Source organism: Nyctereutes procyonoides, unplaced genomic scaffold (assembly GCF_905146905.1).
Source record: "Nyctereutes procyonoides isolate TBG_1078 unplaced genomic scaffold, NYPRO_anot_genome, whole genome shotgun sequence".
NCBI classification, from domain to species: Eukaryota; Metazoa; Chordata; class Mammalia; order Carnivora; family Canidae; genus Nyctereutes; species Nyctereutes procyonoides.
The window spans coordinates 31,852,984-31,869,801 of NW_026575121.1; the positions used below are offsets into that span (position 1 = coordinate 31,852,984).

A 16,818-nucleotide genomic window follows, 5' to 3' on the forward strand; every position below is an offset into this window, starting at 1 on the left:
TTTTTCTCCCAGCCAAGTCCTGCTCCAACTGAAAGCAGAAACTTTCCAGTATTTCAAAGATTTCATGTTCTTCAAAGAGAGAAAGAAAGGGTACCTAGAAGAGCAAGGTGGGTCTTGTTCTGGAGAGAAAATAGGGCACAGTATTTCTCCTACCGTCTTCCACCCCATCAGTGTATTTGAATCAATAGGGGGAAAAGTCGGTAGAGAGTTTAAAATAAACCACACTGGGAAAAATAAATGAAAGGGCAAGCAAGTTCCATGAGGAGGGGGGAGCTTATTTGGAAGTAATCTGTTTTCCAGATCTTAGATATAAGAGCAGAAATGAAAAGAGAAAAACTTTGTTAAATTGTTTTATTTTCCTGGAATAAAATATTTATTTCAGAGCTCCTAAATTCTGCCTTTCTGCCTTTTAGTCAGCTCAAAAGCCCTGTGTGTCTCTCTAAACGTCCCCACCAGACAGTGACGAGGCCACAGGAGTATAGGCCAGGTCACAGGAAAACTTGGGACTCCCGAATTGCCTCCCTCCCATTCAGCTGTGCCCACCCCCCTCACTTTCTGGCAGTGGAGAACAGGTATGGGGTCTCAGTGGAACGGAGAAAATAAATCAAAGAGGACACGGATGGGGTGGAGGTGAGACTTGGAGGGAAAAAGTAAACACAGAGACAGAACAGCTAGCTTCGCTACCCAGAATTTCACCTTCTGGTGTGTTTGGTTTTCGGTTTTTAACTCAGTTCAGGTATGTAGGGTTGGGGTTGGTGGTAGTAATAGTGGTGCTCTTTTTTCTCTTCCTTAGGGGGTAATGAAGCTGCAGAATACGGCTCCCCAGAGTTAAGTTTCTAAAGCATTTTTTTTTCTTTGCTTTTGTTCTGTTTTGTTTTAGTTTGTCTTTATTTGTCTGGTTTTTGGTGGTTGGTAGGTTTGTTTTTGTACATAGTCCCTTGGTCCCCAGGAGATTTTGACAAGTGTCTCTGGTCAAAAACAGTTCATTTCCCTACTCTTCCCGAGTCTCCCCCCCCCACCCTAACCCCCAGAACCAATCTGCTCCTCTGAACCCCTCCTCCAATCTCTGTCTTCCTTCCCCCAAACTCCCCTCTCACCCAAATATCCCCCCTTTCCCCCCCGCGCCTGGCTCTCGGGTGCCCACACCCAGCACCCCAGTCCGCTTTTCTGCGGAGGGTAAAGGGCAGGGAGAGCGGAGAGGGGGTGGAAGAGAGTGCGCTCGGAGGGACTCCCCAAAAGCAAGCAGATCTAGGAGGACACGGGCTCGGGGAAAGCCCCCCGGAAGCCCCTTGGGCTCCCGCTCTGCCCCGCCTGCACCTCCCACTCCCCCCCCCCCTCAGTAAGTGGCGGAGAATTTCATCCGCTTCTGCTTCTGTCTCTGGTTGCAAAACCACACCCGCACCACGTTCTTTTTGAGGTCCAGTTTCTCGGCGATGGCGGCGATCTTCTCGGAGGAGGGCCGGGGCTGCACGGCGAAGTAGGCCTCGAGGGAGCGCTTCTCCGGCGCTGCGATGGAAGTCCGCTTGCGCTTCTTCTCGCCGCCGTTGAAGAGCTCGGGCTTGTTCATTTTCTCGCGCTGCGCGCCCTCGGCCTCCTCGAGCCACGCCTGCAGGATGGGCTTGAGCGCGATCATGTTGTTGTGCGAGAGCGTGAGCGACTCGAACCTGCAGATGGTGCTCTGGCTGAGCGAGCCCACGCCCGGGATCTTGAGGTTGGCCAGCGCCGAGCCCACGTCGGCCTGCGTCACGCCCAGCTTGATGCGCCTCTGCTTGAAGCGCTCGGCGAACGCCTCGAGCTCGCGCGGGTCCGTGTCCGAGTCGCAGATGGACGCCAGGCCCGCCGCGCCCACCACGGCCGCCGCCGCCGAGGCCGCCGCCACCTGCCCGGCCGCCGCCGCCGCCGCCGCCGCCGCCGCGCCGTGGTGCGCCGCCGCCGCCACCAGCCCGGGGTGCGGCAGCCCCGACGGCATGTTCATGGCGGCCGCCGCCGCCGGGTGCGACAGGTGGCCCAGGCCGTGCATGTGCGGGTGCGGGTGCGCCGAGCCGCCGAGCAGCCCGCCGCCCGGGCCGCCGCCGCCGCCGCCCCCCGGGCCGCCGCCGCCGCCGCCGCCGCCCGGGCCGCCGCCGCCGCCGGGGCCGCCGCCGCCCCCCGGGCCGCCGCCGCCCCCCGGGCCGTCGTGGGCGCCGCCGCCGCCGCCCGCCGCGCCCGCGCCCCCCGCGCCGGCCATGAGCGCGAGCGAGGGCGACGAAATGTGGTCCAGCAGGTCGCCGGGCTCGAGCGCCTGGTGGTGGTGGTGGTGGTGGTGGTGGTGCGCCAGCGGCACGGTGGACGTGGACGTGCACGGCACGCTGTTCATCGTGTGGTACGTGGCGTCTGGCTTGAAAGGGTGGCTCTTGCCCTGGGACACGGCGATGTCCACGGCCGCCAGCGCCTCTGCCCGCGCCAGCAGCGTTTCGTCTAGGCTGGCGAAGAGGTTGCTCTGCAGCTGCAGGCGACACAAACCAAACCAAAACAACAAACAAACAAACAAACAAACAAAGCCACAAAACGGAAGGGGAGGAGAAAAGCAGCAAAAGCGCAAAACAAAACCACACACAAGCCGGAGAGCACGAGCAAAGGGCAAAACCAGGCACAAAGCAACCAAAATAACGACAAGGGAGGTGGGGACAGTGGAGACCGGGAAAGACGGAATAGGAAGCACGTTGGGGACAAGACAGGGGGGAGAGAGGAGAAGGGACGTGAGTGTGGGGAGAGAGGCAGGCGCAGGGGAGACGGGAACACAAGAACACATTCCGGGAACCGGCGTGGGAGAGAGACCAAAAAGGAGGGGGAAAGAAGAAGAAATGGAGATGTAACTCGCAGCTGGGGACCCGTGTCACGCACCCGAGCACGCACAGAGGCCGCCTTTCCGAGGCGTGAAATTAACGGAGAAAGTGGAGGGAAGTCGAGAGTCATGGCCCCAGCGCTCCGCTCTCTGATCGCAGGCGCCCGACACAGAGGCAGAGGCGACGGGTACACGACAGTGAGCGCCACCGGACAAAACATGCCTCGCAGCGGGATTCCTCTAAAAATCCCTGCCCGCAAATCCCCGCACCTGGACCTGTGCGCACACCGGCACCCGACATGCAGTGTCTCGGAGACGGGGAGGGGGCGGGCGCGCGGGCCGGGGCCGCGGGCGTGGGGCGCTTACCGGCGGCGTGGGCAGGCAGGCCCGCCGGATGGCCTCAGAGCTGGAGTGCAGCGACGGGTACTTGTGCTCAGGGAGGGTGGGATGCATGGCAAAGTGAGGCTGCTTGCTGTTCATAGACATCATCTTGCTGGCTTGGCATGTAAATCCACAAACACTCCGAAAGTCTGCGGGAAAGTGCGCACGCCGGCTCCCCCAGCCTCCCTTCGGAGGCTGCAGCCGCGGCGGCTGGCGGCGCGGAGGCGCGGAGGCGGCGGCCGCGCCGGGGGCTGCTGCTGCTGCTCCTCTGCTGCTGCCGCCGCTGCCGCCCGGCGCTCCCTTTGACCGTGCGGAGCGCCGCGCACCGGCCTCGCGATCCCACTTCTCCTAGAGCTCTAGCCCCGCGCGCCGACGGGATGCGCTCCTCTTACACCTGAGCCCCACTTCTCGCGGCCGGTTCGGGGAGCTCTCGCGAGAGCTCCCGGCCCCGCCGCGCTGACGGGCATCAGCTGTCTCTGTCTGTCTGACGCGCGCTCGCTCCCTCTCCGCGGCGCCGTGCGTCTGCGCGCGCGCGCGCTCGCCCGGCCGCGGCAGGCGCTCGGGAGCCGCTCTTATAGTGACCACCAGCAAGGACAGCGCAGGTGATGCACCTGTAGCTACCCGGGCATGCGCACTGCACGCCTCACCTTTCCCACCGCGGCTCTGGCAAGATCGAGAGGGCTAGCTATTGTCTCGGGCGGGGTACGCAGCTTCCAGGGGGAGGAAGACCAGATGCTCGCGAGCCCCTTGGTGCTTTCCCTCTCTCAAACTCTTCCCCCGTCTCCATCGCGGGCCCCGAATAGAAAGAAGCGCATTACTTAGGCACACCTCCACTCCGGGGTGTCTAACAAGCTGTTATATGATGTATACAGCTGGATGTCTGTATGTTAAATTATGCCCGCGCATTCCTCTGTATACAGTATAAATAACAACACAGAAATGCAGAAGATGCTGTCTTTTGCTGCAAGAACCTGTTTCTTTCAAGGTTTATGAATAGGTTCCTGGAGAATAATCGCGGTGACAGACGTTTGTTTGAAGCAGTCAGACGCTGTTGATTTCCATATAATTTAATTTCCTCTGCATACTTTGTTGTTGTTGTTGTTGTTGTGAATATAACTGTGTCAGGCACCGACAGTGACAGCCACTTAGGAGCCACAAGGAGCGTGTGCTTTCTACTAGGGAACCGCTGTTGAAATGAAATTGTGCATTTCTCTTATTGTTTGTCTCCTTTAACCGTGTACAAACCCACATTTCAAACGAGCTCCGGGTGATCTGAGGCTTCTAGTAATCAAAAGGAAAAATAGTTAACAGGGTGTTGTTGGGATCCTTTCCTCTCCACACACACACACACACACACACACACACACACACACACTTTATGCTGGATACTCCGGGAAGAGGAGCTCACTTCAGAGAAAAAATAATAAGATGTTGAAAAGAGAACTTTATTTTCTCTCCCATTGTTTTGCTTTCTTTGCCTCTTATCTCTCTCTCTCTCTCTCTCTCTCTCTCTCTCTCTCTCTATATATATATATATATATATATATACACAAAAATATATTCTCTCTCTCTCTCTCTCTCTATATATATATATATATATATGTACACACACATATATTCTTCTCCAATAGGGGACAGGATCAAGCCAGTTTATAGGGAAGTGTGATTAAAATATTAATTCAAACCAATTTGAAAGAAAGAAACCTAAGCAGCTCTGGTCCGGACTTTATTTTTTATGTATTCTCTTATTGTGAAATCAAAACCTAAGAAGAATGAATCAATTAGCCAACCTGTTTTATGGCCCTTGTGTGGCAGGCAGATCAAGGGCCTCCCAGGAGAACCACAGTTCAGGTGCCAAGTCCCCAGGGACACAGAGCTTGCCCCGGGTGATAATAACAGCCCAGATGTTATCACATCTGTGGCAAGAGAGCTGGAGAGCGGCGAGAGGCTACTTATGGGAGGCAGAGATCAGATAAATAATCTTTCTGGTCTCTTCCACACCAAAGAGGACTGTATTTTCACCAAAGAACAGATCTCGTTTCAATAAACCTCAGTTGCGAATGTGTGGATCTTTTCTTAGGATAAACGTGTCCATATTTAGCATACCCACTCAATGCTCAAATTCCAAGAAGAGCCCACAGGCGTCACCATGGCTTTTTCTTTCATTTCTTTTCTCTCTACACTCCTCCCCCGTTGCAGCCAGAGACGGGAGTAAGAAAAATGTTCACTTGCTGGTGTGAGAGGAGCTGCGTTTCCATCCATTACGTGGTCCCCTGGGAGTGCTAAATGCAATTTTATCTCTATGGGGGATAGACGAGAAGCAGGACATCGCTGGAGGGAGCGAGTAAGTCCTAAGGTAGTTCTCACACCGGGTGCCCAGGCTTAGCCTAATCCTTCCTGATACCTACGGCAGCGGTTCCCTGAGCTGTCTCTCTAGGCGAAGGAAGGGTCCCGCAGAGGGTGAGAGTCTAGATCCTGCCCGCTCCCCAGGGAAAGGGTGGCTTTTAGGGGCCCGGAAGGGTCCATGGGAGACAGAATTGCAAACAGCACAGGTTCCTCCAGGGTGGGCCCCCAAAGTACTGGAAGCTCATCTCAGTTTACACTATGATGCTGGGAGGGCACCAGGAAACCCAGAAGTCAGGCACCCTGCCAGAGATCAGGAGTGCACTCACCTGCCAAGATTCCTTCTATAGTTCAAGTTTCTTTGGACACCTTTCTTTGAGCAACACCTTGGGATGGGGCCAGACCTTTGCCGAGAGTATTTCAGCTTTTCCTGGGGTTAGAAATATGAGGGCTGTGGGGTTCAATTCCCAACCCACCCCTAACCCAATGGACTGCAAGCCCATTTGGGGCTCATCTGTGTCCACCATGGTACTTAAGAAGGTGCTTGTCACAGAGTAAAAATGTGCCACCAAACAACACATGTATGTAGGAAGGAAGAGAAGGCAGATGTGGAGGGCCCAGAAGAAAAAGCCAGAGAGTTCAGCAAACCAGAGGTTAATGGGGAGCAAGCAGGAAGATCACTGAAGAGTCTCCTTTCTTCCTAAAAAGGAGATGGACACTGGACCAGAGGGGTACGTCGTCCCCACGCAGAGCTGTGAAACTTGATAGTAGCTTGTTCTTTTTCGGAGTTCAATTATTTCATCCTTCCCTCATTTACTTTCTACTTTTCTTTCCCTCCTCAAATGCTTAGTAATCACCAGATTGAGCCAGGGCAAGACATTGGAGAGAAAATGAGGTATAAAATATGGGTATCTGCCCTCCAGGAGGTAGCAGTCTATAAGAGTGGGGCAGCCCCAGGTGAAAGGGGTTTTTATACTGAGAGGTTCGAAGAGAGGGAGGTGTAGAGAAATATGGGATGGGGTGGGAGATGATGCTGGGACAGTTATCCTGCCACATCCCTGCTGGGCCTCAGCCCCAGGCTAGAGAGCGAGGCACAGTGGCAGATCTGCTGGCAGTTCCTGGGACCTCCTGAAGTCTTTCTCTACTCACCCCACTGCGGTGAAAGAAAAGGGTGGTGGACTGAGGCTGGCCAATAAGTCACTGCTTTGTTTTTCTGGTTTGGCAAGTGCAGTAACTAGTTGGCCCCTGACTGTGCTAATGATGACCACATGGGGTCTGAGCCCTGGCATAGATTCCTGGAAAGCATCCCTTCCCCCCCCCGCCCCCACTCCTTCTTCTTGTTTAATGACCAACAGAGATTCTCCCCTCCCCCCATCTCATAGCTTTGCATTTTATCAAGAGGGGGATAATGAATGCACAACTATTGATTTCCAAGGAATTTCCGCCCCCAGGGATAGGGAGTCTATCATCTGGATCAGAGACACATTTCTTTCCCTCATTAATTAATTTTCTCCTCCTCCTTTGGCAGGCCCCACTTCACATCTCCTTTGGCAGCTGCCTTTTCCCGGAGAGCAGAGAGATTCCTTGGTTGGAGTGAACGGCAAGAGAGGGGCCGTTCAAGGGCCGGCGGTGCTGGGAGTCAAGTCTCCTAACCTTAGACACCCACCCACCTCTACAGATAGATCCGGAGAGCGCGCCCGACAGCTGCTGCCCGCTCGGGCTGCCTTTCTCCTTCCTAAGGGGCGCGGGGAAAATCAGCGCTGGACTCAACAGCCCCAGGCACGCGCGCACGCACACGCACACACACACACACACACACACACACACACACACACACACCTTAGGGACGGAACCCGAGTTATTTGTTCGGATTCAGGGCCAGGGGGTTGGCCCTGAAGAATGTCTACTTGGGTGCGTGGACTTGGCGTGTGTGCACAGGAGGAGGGCATCGGCCCCAGTTCGGGCCTGAGCCCAGGGATCCGGCCCTCCCTGCAGGCCGGCCCCTTCGGGTTCTGGCGGCCCGAGCCGCAGCTCTGCACCTCCCAGACTCGGGACGTCACGTTTCCCGCGGGCAGTTGCCCAGTTTGGAACGAGGCACAGTCCACAGCGCAGCAGCCGCAGCCGGGGCTCCGCGTGCAGGGGGAGCCCCCGGGGCTCGGAGCTGGCCGGCGCCGGAGTGAAGGGGCAGGCGGGGGAGGAGCAGGCCCTGAGGGCGGGGCGGGGGTCGGTTCTCGGGAATCGGAGCTGCCCTTGGGTGGGCCCGGCGGCGCCCTCTCGCTCCCACACTGGCCGTCCGCGGGGTGGAATGGGGGAGCTGCTGGCGCGGCACCTTGGCTGCCTCGGCCGGGCCCGGGCTGCCCGGATCCTAGGCGTCTCAGCGCTGCCCCTCGCGCAGGCCGATCCCGTCTCCTCTGCTCCCGTTAGGGGCCGGGGCTCCCCGCGGCTCGTGCCCGGGTCCTCGGAGGTCGCTCGCGCGGAGCGGAGCGCGGGGCCGCAGCGCCCATCCCGTCGCACTGCGGGCGGTGGCCCTGCCCTCCGCCAGCCCCGGGGCCCAGCCCTGCCGCAGCCGCCAGTTCCGAGCCCCGTTCCGGCCGGCGGGAGCTCGGAGACTTGCTGGAGGCCCGGCCCGCCCCGCCCCGGGGGCTGCTCGCCGCCCTCCCCAGGGCTGAGGTTGAGTGAGGTTTGGGCCCCACGGCGATCTCCGTAGGGCTCCAGCCCCGCGTTCAGCCAGGATTCCAGGTGGCACCTGCGGAGGGGGTTCCCGGGTAAGCCGGTAGGTGCCCCGCTGTCTTCTTCCCGCCGGCCGCTTGATTTAAGTGCATCTTCCTTTGGGAACATTCTCCGGGATGTGGACCAGCCCACCCCGAGATGCTGCGCCCCAGTCAAGGTCACCGCCGGTCCTTACCACTCTTGGCGTTACCTACGTGGATGTCTCTCTGTCTCTCTCTGTCTCTGTCTCTCTCTCCACCTGCATCTCTCTATGGACTTAAAGCCAACCGACCTTGTGGAACATCTACGGGGGAAGCCGGGCCACTACGTCTCGGCCCTCACTGGGGCATGGCCTTCCCCGCCCGCTAGTTGCCAGTCCCAGTTTCGCCGTCCGAGTGAACCACGCTGTACCCCTAAACAAGGCCACGAGGCCCTAGGGATGAGATCCTAAGAGGAGCAAAGTCCCCCCACCCCCACCCCCACCCCCACCCCCACCCCCCCCCGCTCCACCCAGGCTCCTTCAAAACCGGAAGAGCGCGCTGTTCAGAAAGAGGTGTTGGAGGGGCCCGGCTTAAAGCAACGCACAGCGCAACTCTACAGCAGGCTTTCCCGCCAGTGACTGTGCGACGACACAGGAATTCAGTCGCCTTCCCTCTTCTCAGACAGTGGCCGCCCGCCCGCAGGCCCGGGTCGGAGGGAGCCCCGCGGGCGCCAACGGGCAGCGGAGGAGCCCCGGCCCCGGCCGCGTGCAGGCGGGCGCCCTCCGCAGGCCCAGCTCCGCCCGCCCGAGCGGGATCCCCCGGAGCGCCCAGAAGCCGCCGAGCCGAGCGCGAAGCCGCCAGTCCCGCCGCCAGACGCGCGGAGTGGGGTCCTGTCGCCGGGCCCGGGCGCTCCCCGCCGCCGCCGCCGCCGCCGCCGCCGCCGCCGCCCGCCAGCCGCCCCTCCTCCTGGCCGCCCGCACAAATCAAAGCCCCTTGCGAGGGACTGGGAAATAGTTGCCTTGTCATGTAACACATTGCCCTGATTTATTATAAAATTTTAACGAAATCATGCATATTTTAACAGCCTTTAATCACTGCATGAAAATTTAATTCATGGACTGTAGCGCGTTTAAATAAATGAAGTGTTAATTCATTAGGATTAATTAATTTGTTAAAGGATTGTGTGCAAGGTTAAGGTGGAAAGAAAACTCTTTGTTGGTTTCGCGTCTTAATCGCCAGGTTTCGCGGGTGGTGATGAAATGAAAGGAAACCGCGTGGCAAGTCCTGGGGTGGGGCCTGGGCGAGACGAGCTGCGAGCGCCCTCGAGAGAGCGCGGGAAATCCCGGGCCGCGGGGCTCCGGCGGGTCTGCGCTCCCGGGGGGCCGGCGGGCCGGGGCCCGAGGGGGGGAGGGGGCTCGGAGCCGAGCCGAGCGGGCTGGACCTCAGCTCCCCGCCCCCCGCGCAGAGATGACCCCGTGAGTGAAGGAGGTCGCGCCTTCCGGCCCCGCCGCGCCCAGCCTCGGCTTAATGGACAGATAGATGCTGGGCCAGCCCGGCCGCCTCCTGAGCCGCCCCGCGCCCAGGGAGCCGCCGTCTCGCCAGCAGGCCGCCGGCCCCGCCGGCCAGGGCTAGCTTCCTTCCTTCCAGTCTCGGGGGACGCCTAGAAAGAGGAGGCGGAGCAAAAGCCAAACTTGCAAGGTCAGGCTGGAGCAATCTAGAGCCCTTTCTCACCCGGATGCCCTGACCTTAGGCAGTGGTGCCTTGGGCACCTCTTCTGAGACGCCCGTGGAACAGGCGCCCCTACAAGGACAACCGACAGGCCCCTCGAGGACGCGTCCTTCCCCACACCGAGCTCTTATTCATCCTTAGAGACCCAAGGCGAACGGCGCTTCCGTGGAGATGCCTGACTTCCTCTCTGCTCCATGCTATCCCCAGCACCGACGTTTCCTACTCACCGTGCTTTAAGGATCAAAATGGGCCAGAACTAGCTTCTCTGTCATAACAGAAAGTCTCGGTAAATGCCTAAATCCTTGCCTTTGGTAACCAGATCTTTACACCACGAAATTACAAGCGTTGCACAAGGCACACACTTCTCCACACTGGGGTCATCCAACTAACATTTATTACAGGGAGTTGGCTTGCTCCCTCTAAAGACACAGCAGATCTAAGAATCTGCCATTTCAAGAAGTGGAGTTCCAATTCAAAGTATTCTGGGTTGCTCCCGTCCTATCGAACTGAAGATCACCGTAGCTTGAGCTCCAGATGGGTTCTTAAAAGAAATCTGCATCTTTCTTACTAGATGTTTCCTCGCTCAGAGCGGGGTTCCGAGAATTAGACAATAAATGTTCACTATGCACTCTGAGATCATTGCTTAAAAGGTTTTCTCCCTGCCAAGTATTATTAAAAGGATTGGGTTACATCATCACAGCAAAGACTGTGTTGTAGGACTCCCACAAATAGGAATGAAAGACCTTATGAAGCTTTGGGAAACACTTTAAATCTAATAGGGCCACACTCCATAAATGTTAAACTGTTCATCTCAGTTTGATGTTCTACAAGTATCACTCACAGGTACAAAACCTGGTATATGTATTATACACAATAATTGAAAACAATTCAAGTAGACAGAATCAAGTTCCTGAAACATCTTAGGGTTTAAGACCAAAGTTCTTCCTCTATTCAGTGGTAACTTTAGTTCTAAACCAATGTAAATAGAAAAGAAACTATAAGAATATAAAGCAGATTTGAAATTAAGGAGCTATACATCTTAAAAACTACCATTTTCACTTTTAGTCACAGCTGATCAATTAAAACAGGAAAAAGTCATGTCATTGTGGATGGGATTAAGATTTTGAAAATTAAAAGATGAACACTAAAGGGCATGTAAAACAAAACAAAACAACAAAAAACAAAAAGCCCAGCATCATGTTATATTCCCTTACCCATTACATTTTAGAAAGAGGAGCAATCAAAAGATGCTGTTTTTAGAGACATGACAGATTCGTGTCTGCTTCTCTTATCACAAGTGCATATTGTTCTAACACAGCCTTAGTGCTAACCCTCCCAATAAGGAAGGGTTAGATTCATCTAAATGTCAGAGCAAATACAAACTTTCTAAATGTCTAAGTGGCACACAAGTCTCATCACTGAGCTTCCACTTAGTAGTGGAGTTAGACCCTGGAACATTGGCAGGAATTAAATGCTACTTGGAAAGAAACATGTTAGAAACATGTTTAGAAATATTTCTAAAGTAATTTAAAAAAATCCTTGGAAATTTCAAATCCATTCATCCTTTGGCCTCCAAATGTGAACTCTCAGCATAGGAGAGGAAGGGTAAACTCTAGAGTCCGAGGCCCAGCTCTAAGACCTGGCTCTATCCCATTCCAGCTGTGTGACCTCTAATCCTCAAATCATTTATTTTTTTATATGTATTTTTAAATATTTTATTTTAGAGAGAGATTGAGAGAGAGCACAAGCATGTGGAAGGGCAAGCAGAGGGAGAGGGAGAAGCAGAGTTCTTGTGGAGCACGGAGCCCATGCAGGGCTCAATGCCAGGATCCTGGGATCATGACCTAAGCTGAAAGTAGATGCTCAACCAACTGACTGAGCCACCCAGGCACCCCTCAAATCTCTTATTTTAAACTGAGGATAACAGTTCTTGGCTTACAGAGTTTGAAATGATGATTAAAGGAAATAGAAGTTAGCAAAGTACTTGGTTTATTTTATTTTATTTAGATTTTATTTATTTATTCATGAGAGAGACACAGAGAGAGGCAGAGACACAGGCAGAGGGAGAAGCAGGCTCCATGCAGGGAGCCTGACATGGGACTCGATCCCAGGACCCTGGGATCAGGCCCTGAGCCAAAGGCAGACGCTCAACCACTGAGCCACCCAGGCGTCCCAAAGTACTTGGTTTAAATAAGTTTTTGTTTTGTTTTTAAAGTGTGCATATAATAAATATACTTAAAAGATATATGAAACCACCACATTTATCATGATAGATCAGATTATCGTAAAAGACGTAAAGAGTACACGTGAAAATATGTGATTAAAATAAAATCCTGCAGGTTATTCCCTTCAACTGAGAAATGTCACAGGCTTGATTAATATATGAAATATTGTTTTGGGAAGAATAGAGCAATGTTTCTGAAGCAGCTGGGAAAGACTCCGGTCCAACAGAGGCACTCTGATTAGACATTAGTAAATAAGGTTACACGTTCTGGAATTCAAGGGCACATTGTCAGTGTGTATTTGGATTAATGGATTAAAAACTGACACATTCATAGTAAAGATGAGTTACAGATAGAATCAGAGTGAGGCTTACCCCCAACTTGCTCTATGATTACTCAGAAAAATTGTGGATTTCTACATTTAATAGAATTTCAAATATATTACATTGTCAAAGATATCTAAACCTCTGGTATCTCATAAAGTATCAGTTAACTTTAACACATCAAAAAAAATACAAATACTGGAAAATATTTATGATAAAACAAAAATTATGCTTTGTTAGCTTTTCTTTTTGGCCCTTATTATTTCTAAAAGTGGAGGGCATGATTCTCTAAATCATAAAAATGATCTGTTATACTTTTATGGTTCATTGAATCCTAGAGTCTATTATTAACAGGGGTCAGCGAATTTTTCTGTAAAAGGCCAAACAGTAAATAGTTTAGGCTTTGTGGGCCATATGGTCTCAATGGCAACTATTCAATTCTGCCACTGCAATGTAAAAGTAGTCATAGATGATACGTAAACAAATGAGTGTAGCTGTGTTCTAATGCGACTTTATTTAGAAATACTGAAATTTGAATTTTATGTCATTTTCTTGTAATATGGAATTTTTTTTGGATTCTTAAAAATCATTAAAGAATGTAAAAATCATTCAACCCTTATAAGATCAATTAAAAATGGTAAGTTTTAATGGTCTTTAAAGGCTAATTCAAAATCTGAGACAACATCAAGGATTACAGTGCTTATGACATCCTTTATTCAATTCACATAGAAAAGCATGCAGTATTAATGTAAAACAGTACAGTATTAATGTAAAATGTTCAGTGCACATTAGATAAACAAGTCATTAGCATACAAACCATTTTTAAAGGCCTATATTGGCATACCAAACATGTTTAGAATATACTTTTTCAGAGCCTAAATTAAAAATTGTGCTTAGCTCACCTATTCTCATCTCAACACTCTTTATGAAAAAAAATTCTGTCCTACATAAAAGATATGCTATTAGCCAACTAAAACTTCTTTTTCTTAAGTAAGGAAAACAGTGCAAGCAAGAACACTACCATGCATACAGAGTTTCCACAAAGAACAGTAACATGCAAACAAGAACTTCACTCCAAAAAAAAAAAAGCTCCCCTGGGATGAAAGTGGATCAAGAATTTGGCAAAGAGCACTTCTGCACCTGTGTATCTGGAATAATGAAGTTACATCGTTTAGGCTCCTCCAAACCCAACCAACCGTTCTATGCCTTCTTTCCAAAGTAAGAGTAGTAGGCTCAATTTCTGATTTTCAACACACATACAAAAAGATGAGGAAACGAAAGCTACCTGACATAAAACAAATATTTTCATATAGAAAATGTATTCTTTCATTTTAGCAAAAGGTTTTCGCAAAAATTGTACAAAACACAATGTTAAAAATGCAAACATACGTACAAAAAAGTCTTAAAAAAAAGTAAATAAGTATTGGACTAAGGTTAGAGTGCTATTTCTCCACCATGGCCCTGCCTAAAAGTTGGGCCACCACTAAACATAAATAAAAAAGGGCAAGCAAAATTATTTTTACCCTAGGAAAGCTTTCAAGAACTCAAGTGTCTTATGAGCAGTGTGTAGACAACACAAAAAGTTTTATTTAAGAAATCCAAGTTCTGAAGACAACCAAGGCTCATTAATTGGCCACTGTATCTAACAGCTAAATTAAGATTCAAGAAAACAAAATACACCCAAACCAGATACATATAATATTCATGAAAAGAAACTATCTTTTCTAGTTAAAAAGATGCCCAAATGAAACTGAAAAAGGACAAATTCTTTAAAACGAACAGAAGTATTTGGGGTACAGGCTAAACCACCACTCTGACTTGACACTTGACTACAGATTATCAATTCAAAATCATATAGAACTTTTACGAGGGGAAAAAAGTAACTTTAAAAACTTATATTCCTCTCAGGACAAAAACATAAATGACACCTTTCTAATGAGTCAACTTTTAGTTGCTTTTGATGGGCTAGCATTGGAAAGACTGCTCTGGATTTTTCTTTTCGCTGATTGATTCATATTTTTATTCCTCTTCTCAGGCACAAAGGAGGCAGACCATGGAGACTGAAGGTGGTTATGAAGACCATGCATCTCTGAAGTCATCTTAAACAAAGATGACCCAAACCGCTGATCTTCAAATAGCCGGTGTGAACTGCTTAACAAAACACCCTGGGAAAACTCAGTCTGAAACAAACAGCTCGGGGGTTTGATTTCATTAGTTCCTGGGTTAGAACTAGTATGAAGAGAAAAATCTTCATTCATTTCTTGGTCAGATGGAGAGAGGAGAAAAAAAGAAGTGGGTTTCCATTCATTCCCATTTTCTAACTGATCAGTAGTTAGAGAACCTTTGGAAAGGTTTGGCTTAGTTCTTTCCTCCAACTTATCCGGTTCCTCAAGAAATTCACTGCCTTGAGATGACTTGGATAATCCATCCAGATCCACTGACTTAAAACCATTATTACAAGGGCTCTTGCTGTTGTCGGACTCCGACATCATTGAATCCAGTTCAGAGATTTTGTCAAGGTAAGCTGCGTCCATTGATGCTTCACTGGATGTTCTTGTCCGATTCATTTCAAAAGAGCGAATAGAATTCAACCTTTTGGATAAGCATGAGCCTGATTTCTCACTTAATTTTAAAGAAATTTCTCCAACAGAATTTGCTATCGTGTTCCCCTCTGAGCTTTCAAAATCCAAGTTTTGGGCATAGCTTGTGGAACAACAGTCCCAAAACCCTGTCTTTGAGGAAGTAAAACATTCTGATTTCTTTTCATTTTCACTTCTATCATCTTCTGATGAATCTTTATTACAAACATTCGGAGAATCACAAAAATCATCAAACACCAATTTTCTGAGATGATTTGAGTGCTTTTTGGAACCTACTGCTTTGACCACGGAGCTCTCTCTGTTTTCTGGAGTACTGAGCTGAAGGCAACTAAGGGACAAAGGAGTACAAGGAGCTGGAAGATCATAAAGTTCTTCATCTTTGTAGGGTATACAATCACTTGGTTTATTACCCCATTCTCTTTCCAAGTAAGTATCCATACTTGTATCTGTGACATCTAACATTATTTCCACCTGTTTCTGATATAGGTCTTTGTTCTTGGAACAATTTGGTTCTGTTTTGCTGGTGCATTCCTGCCTCGCAGAACTGCTAGAAGGTTTTGCCAGGTGAGAACTTGAGGTGGATGAGCCAACCTGCTTTCTGGCACCATCACCTTGACTCTTTGAGGCCATATCCTCCTCGTTACCTATGCTCCCCTTGCCATCAGTAGAAAGTGCTCTCTGGCAAATGGAATTCATAGCTTCCTTCTCTTCACTTGAATTTTTTAGCTGTGCAATTTGAGATTCTAGTTCCTCTATATACTTATCACTTCGTTCCAGGGCTTTCTTGAGGCGATTGGTTTCACGTTCATGCTGTTCTACTTTGGACTGAAGAGCAGCTACTGTAAACCTTCCAAACCTGCAAGGAATGGAAAGATAGTTAAAACTTTACAGTTCGAGCTTTTTTCTTTACTTTTCAAAGTTTAAGAATACAAACTGTCCCAACCCATTCCAATTTCACCTACCAGTGACATCTCAGACCATTCAAAGAATAGGTCAAAAGCAATGCCAGATGTATTATTTTCACAAAAGATTTTTTCCACTTTATGTAATAATACGCATGTGATAACAATGGCAAAGATCTAATAGGATAGATAGATAGATCTGATTTTGTGGTCAAATCAGATTAGTAGTAGCAGAGATGCAGAAACTCATGGCTGATTTCCCTTCCGAGAGCTAGCTCTATCAATTCAGCTCATATATGCATGCAGGGTTATCCCCTAAAACAATGGCAAAGATTTATGATAACATTTGAACAGTGGTCCACATCTTGAAATATTTACATTCAATCATTTTCCTATCGTACAGCAGTGTTTTACAATACATTTCTTATACAATGTCACCTTGTCAAACATAAAATGCCAATTTGAAATTCAGAAATCTTAGCAGTCCCAGCAGGAGTGGTTTTAAATACTTATTTGGACCCTTTCAATTATAGCTACCCTTGATCTGAAGCTTTTACTTGGCCTTTTTGAACACTGGGCTTTAATTCATTCTAGCTCTACTTATTTTTGGCATTTTACAACTGTGTGGAACATCAATCTGATTTCTTCCAACTTTAAAATACAAAGTCAGTGCTTGTGGTTCTAATATATTACAAATAAAAACATTTTCACATTTTCTGAAAAGGAACATTTTGGAGAGTAACTGAAAAAGAACATATCAAAAATTCACTTCTTTTACTCAGGATTATCTTGTTTTCATTATTCC

At 49.9% G+C, this 16,818-nt stretch overlaps 2 protein-coding genes across 2 annotated transcripts in view; both read right to left on the bottom strand.

Annotated features, from left to right (window-relative positions):
* Nucleotides 1–1,336: 1,336 nt before the first annotated feature.
* Nucleotides 1,337–3,313, bottom strand: POU4F1 (POU class 4 homeobox 1). The gene is made up of 2 exons (XM_055336159.1): nucleotides 3,191–3,313; nucleotides 1,337–2,485 (listed from the first exon to the last, which is right to left on the bottom strand). The coding sequence occupies exons 1-2, from the start codon at nucleotides 3,311–3,313 to the stop codon at nucleotides 1,337–1,339; spliced, it is 1,272 nt and encodes a 423-aa protein (XP_055192134.1).
* Nucleotides 3,314–13,202: 9,889 nt separating this feature from the next.
* Nucleotides 13,203–16,818, bottom strand: part of OBI1 (ORC ubiquitin ligase 1) — a 40,434-nt gene continuing 36,818 nt past the window's right edge. The window contains exon 6 of the mRNA XM_055335584.1: nucleotides 13,203–15,967. Coding sequence (XP_055191559.1) covers nucleotides 14,452–15,967 — 1,516 coding nt within the window. The 3' untranslated portion in view covers nucleotides 13,203–14,451. The remainder of the gene's footprint in view (nucleotides 15,968–16,818) is intronic.

Coding starts and splice junctions, on each gene's coding strand:
- POU4F1 (XM_055336159.1), bottom strand. CDS start 3,313: ATGATGTCTATGAACAGCAAGCAGCCTCACTTTGCCATGCATCCCACC. Junction 2,486..3,190: donor CCTGCCTGCCCACGCCGCCG/GTAAGCGCCCCA, acceptor TGTCGCCTGCAG/CTGCAGAGCAACCTCTTCGC.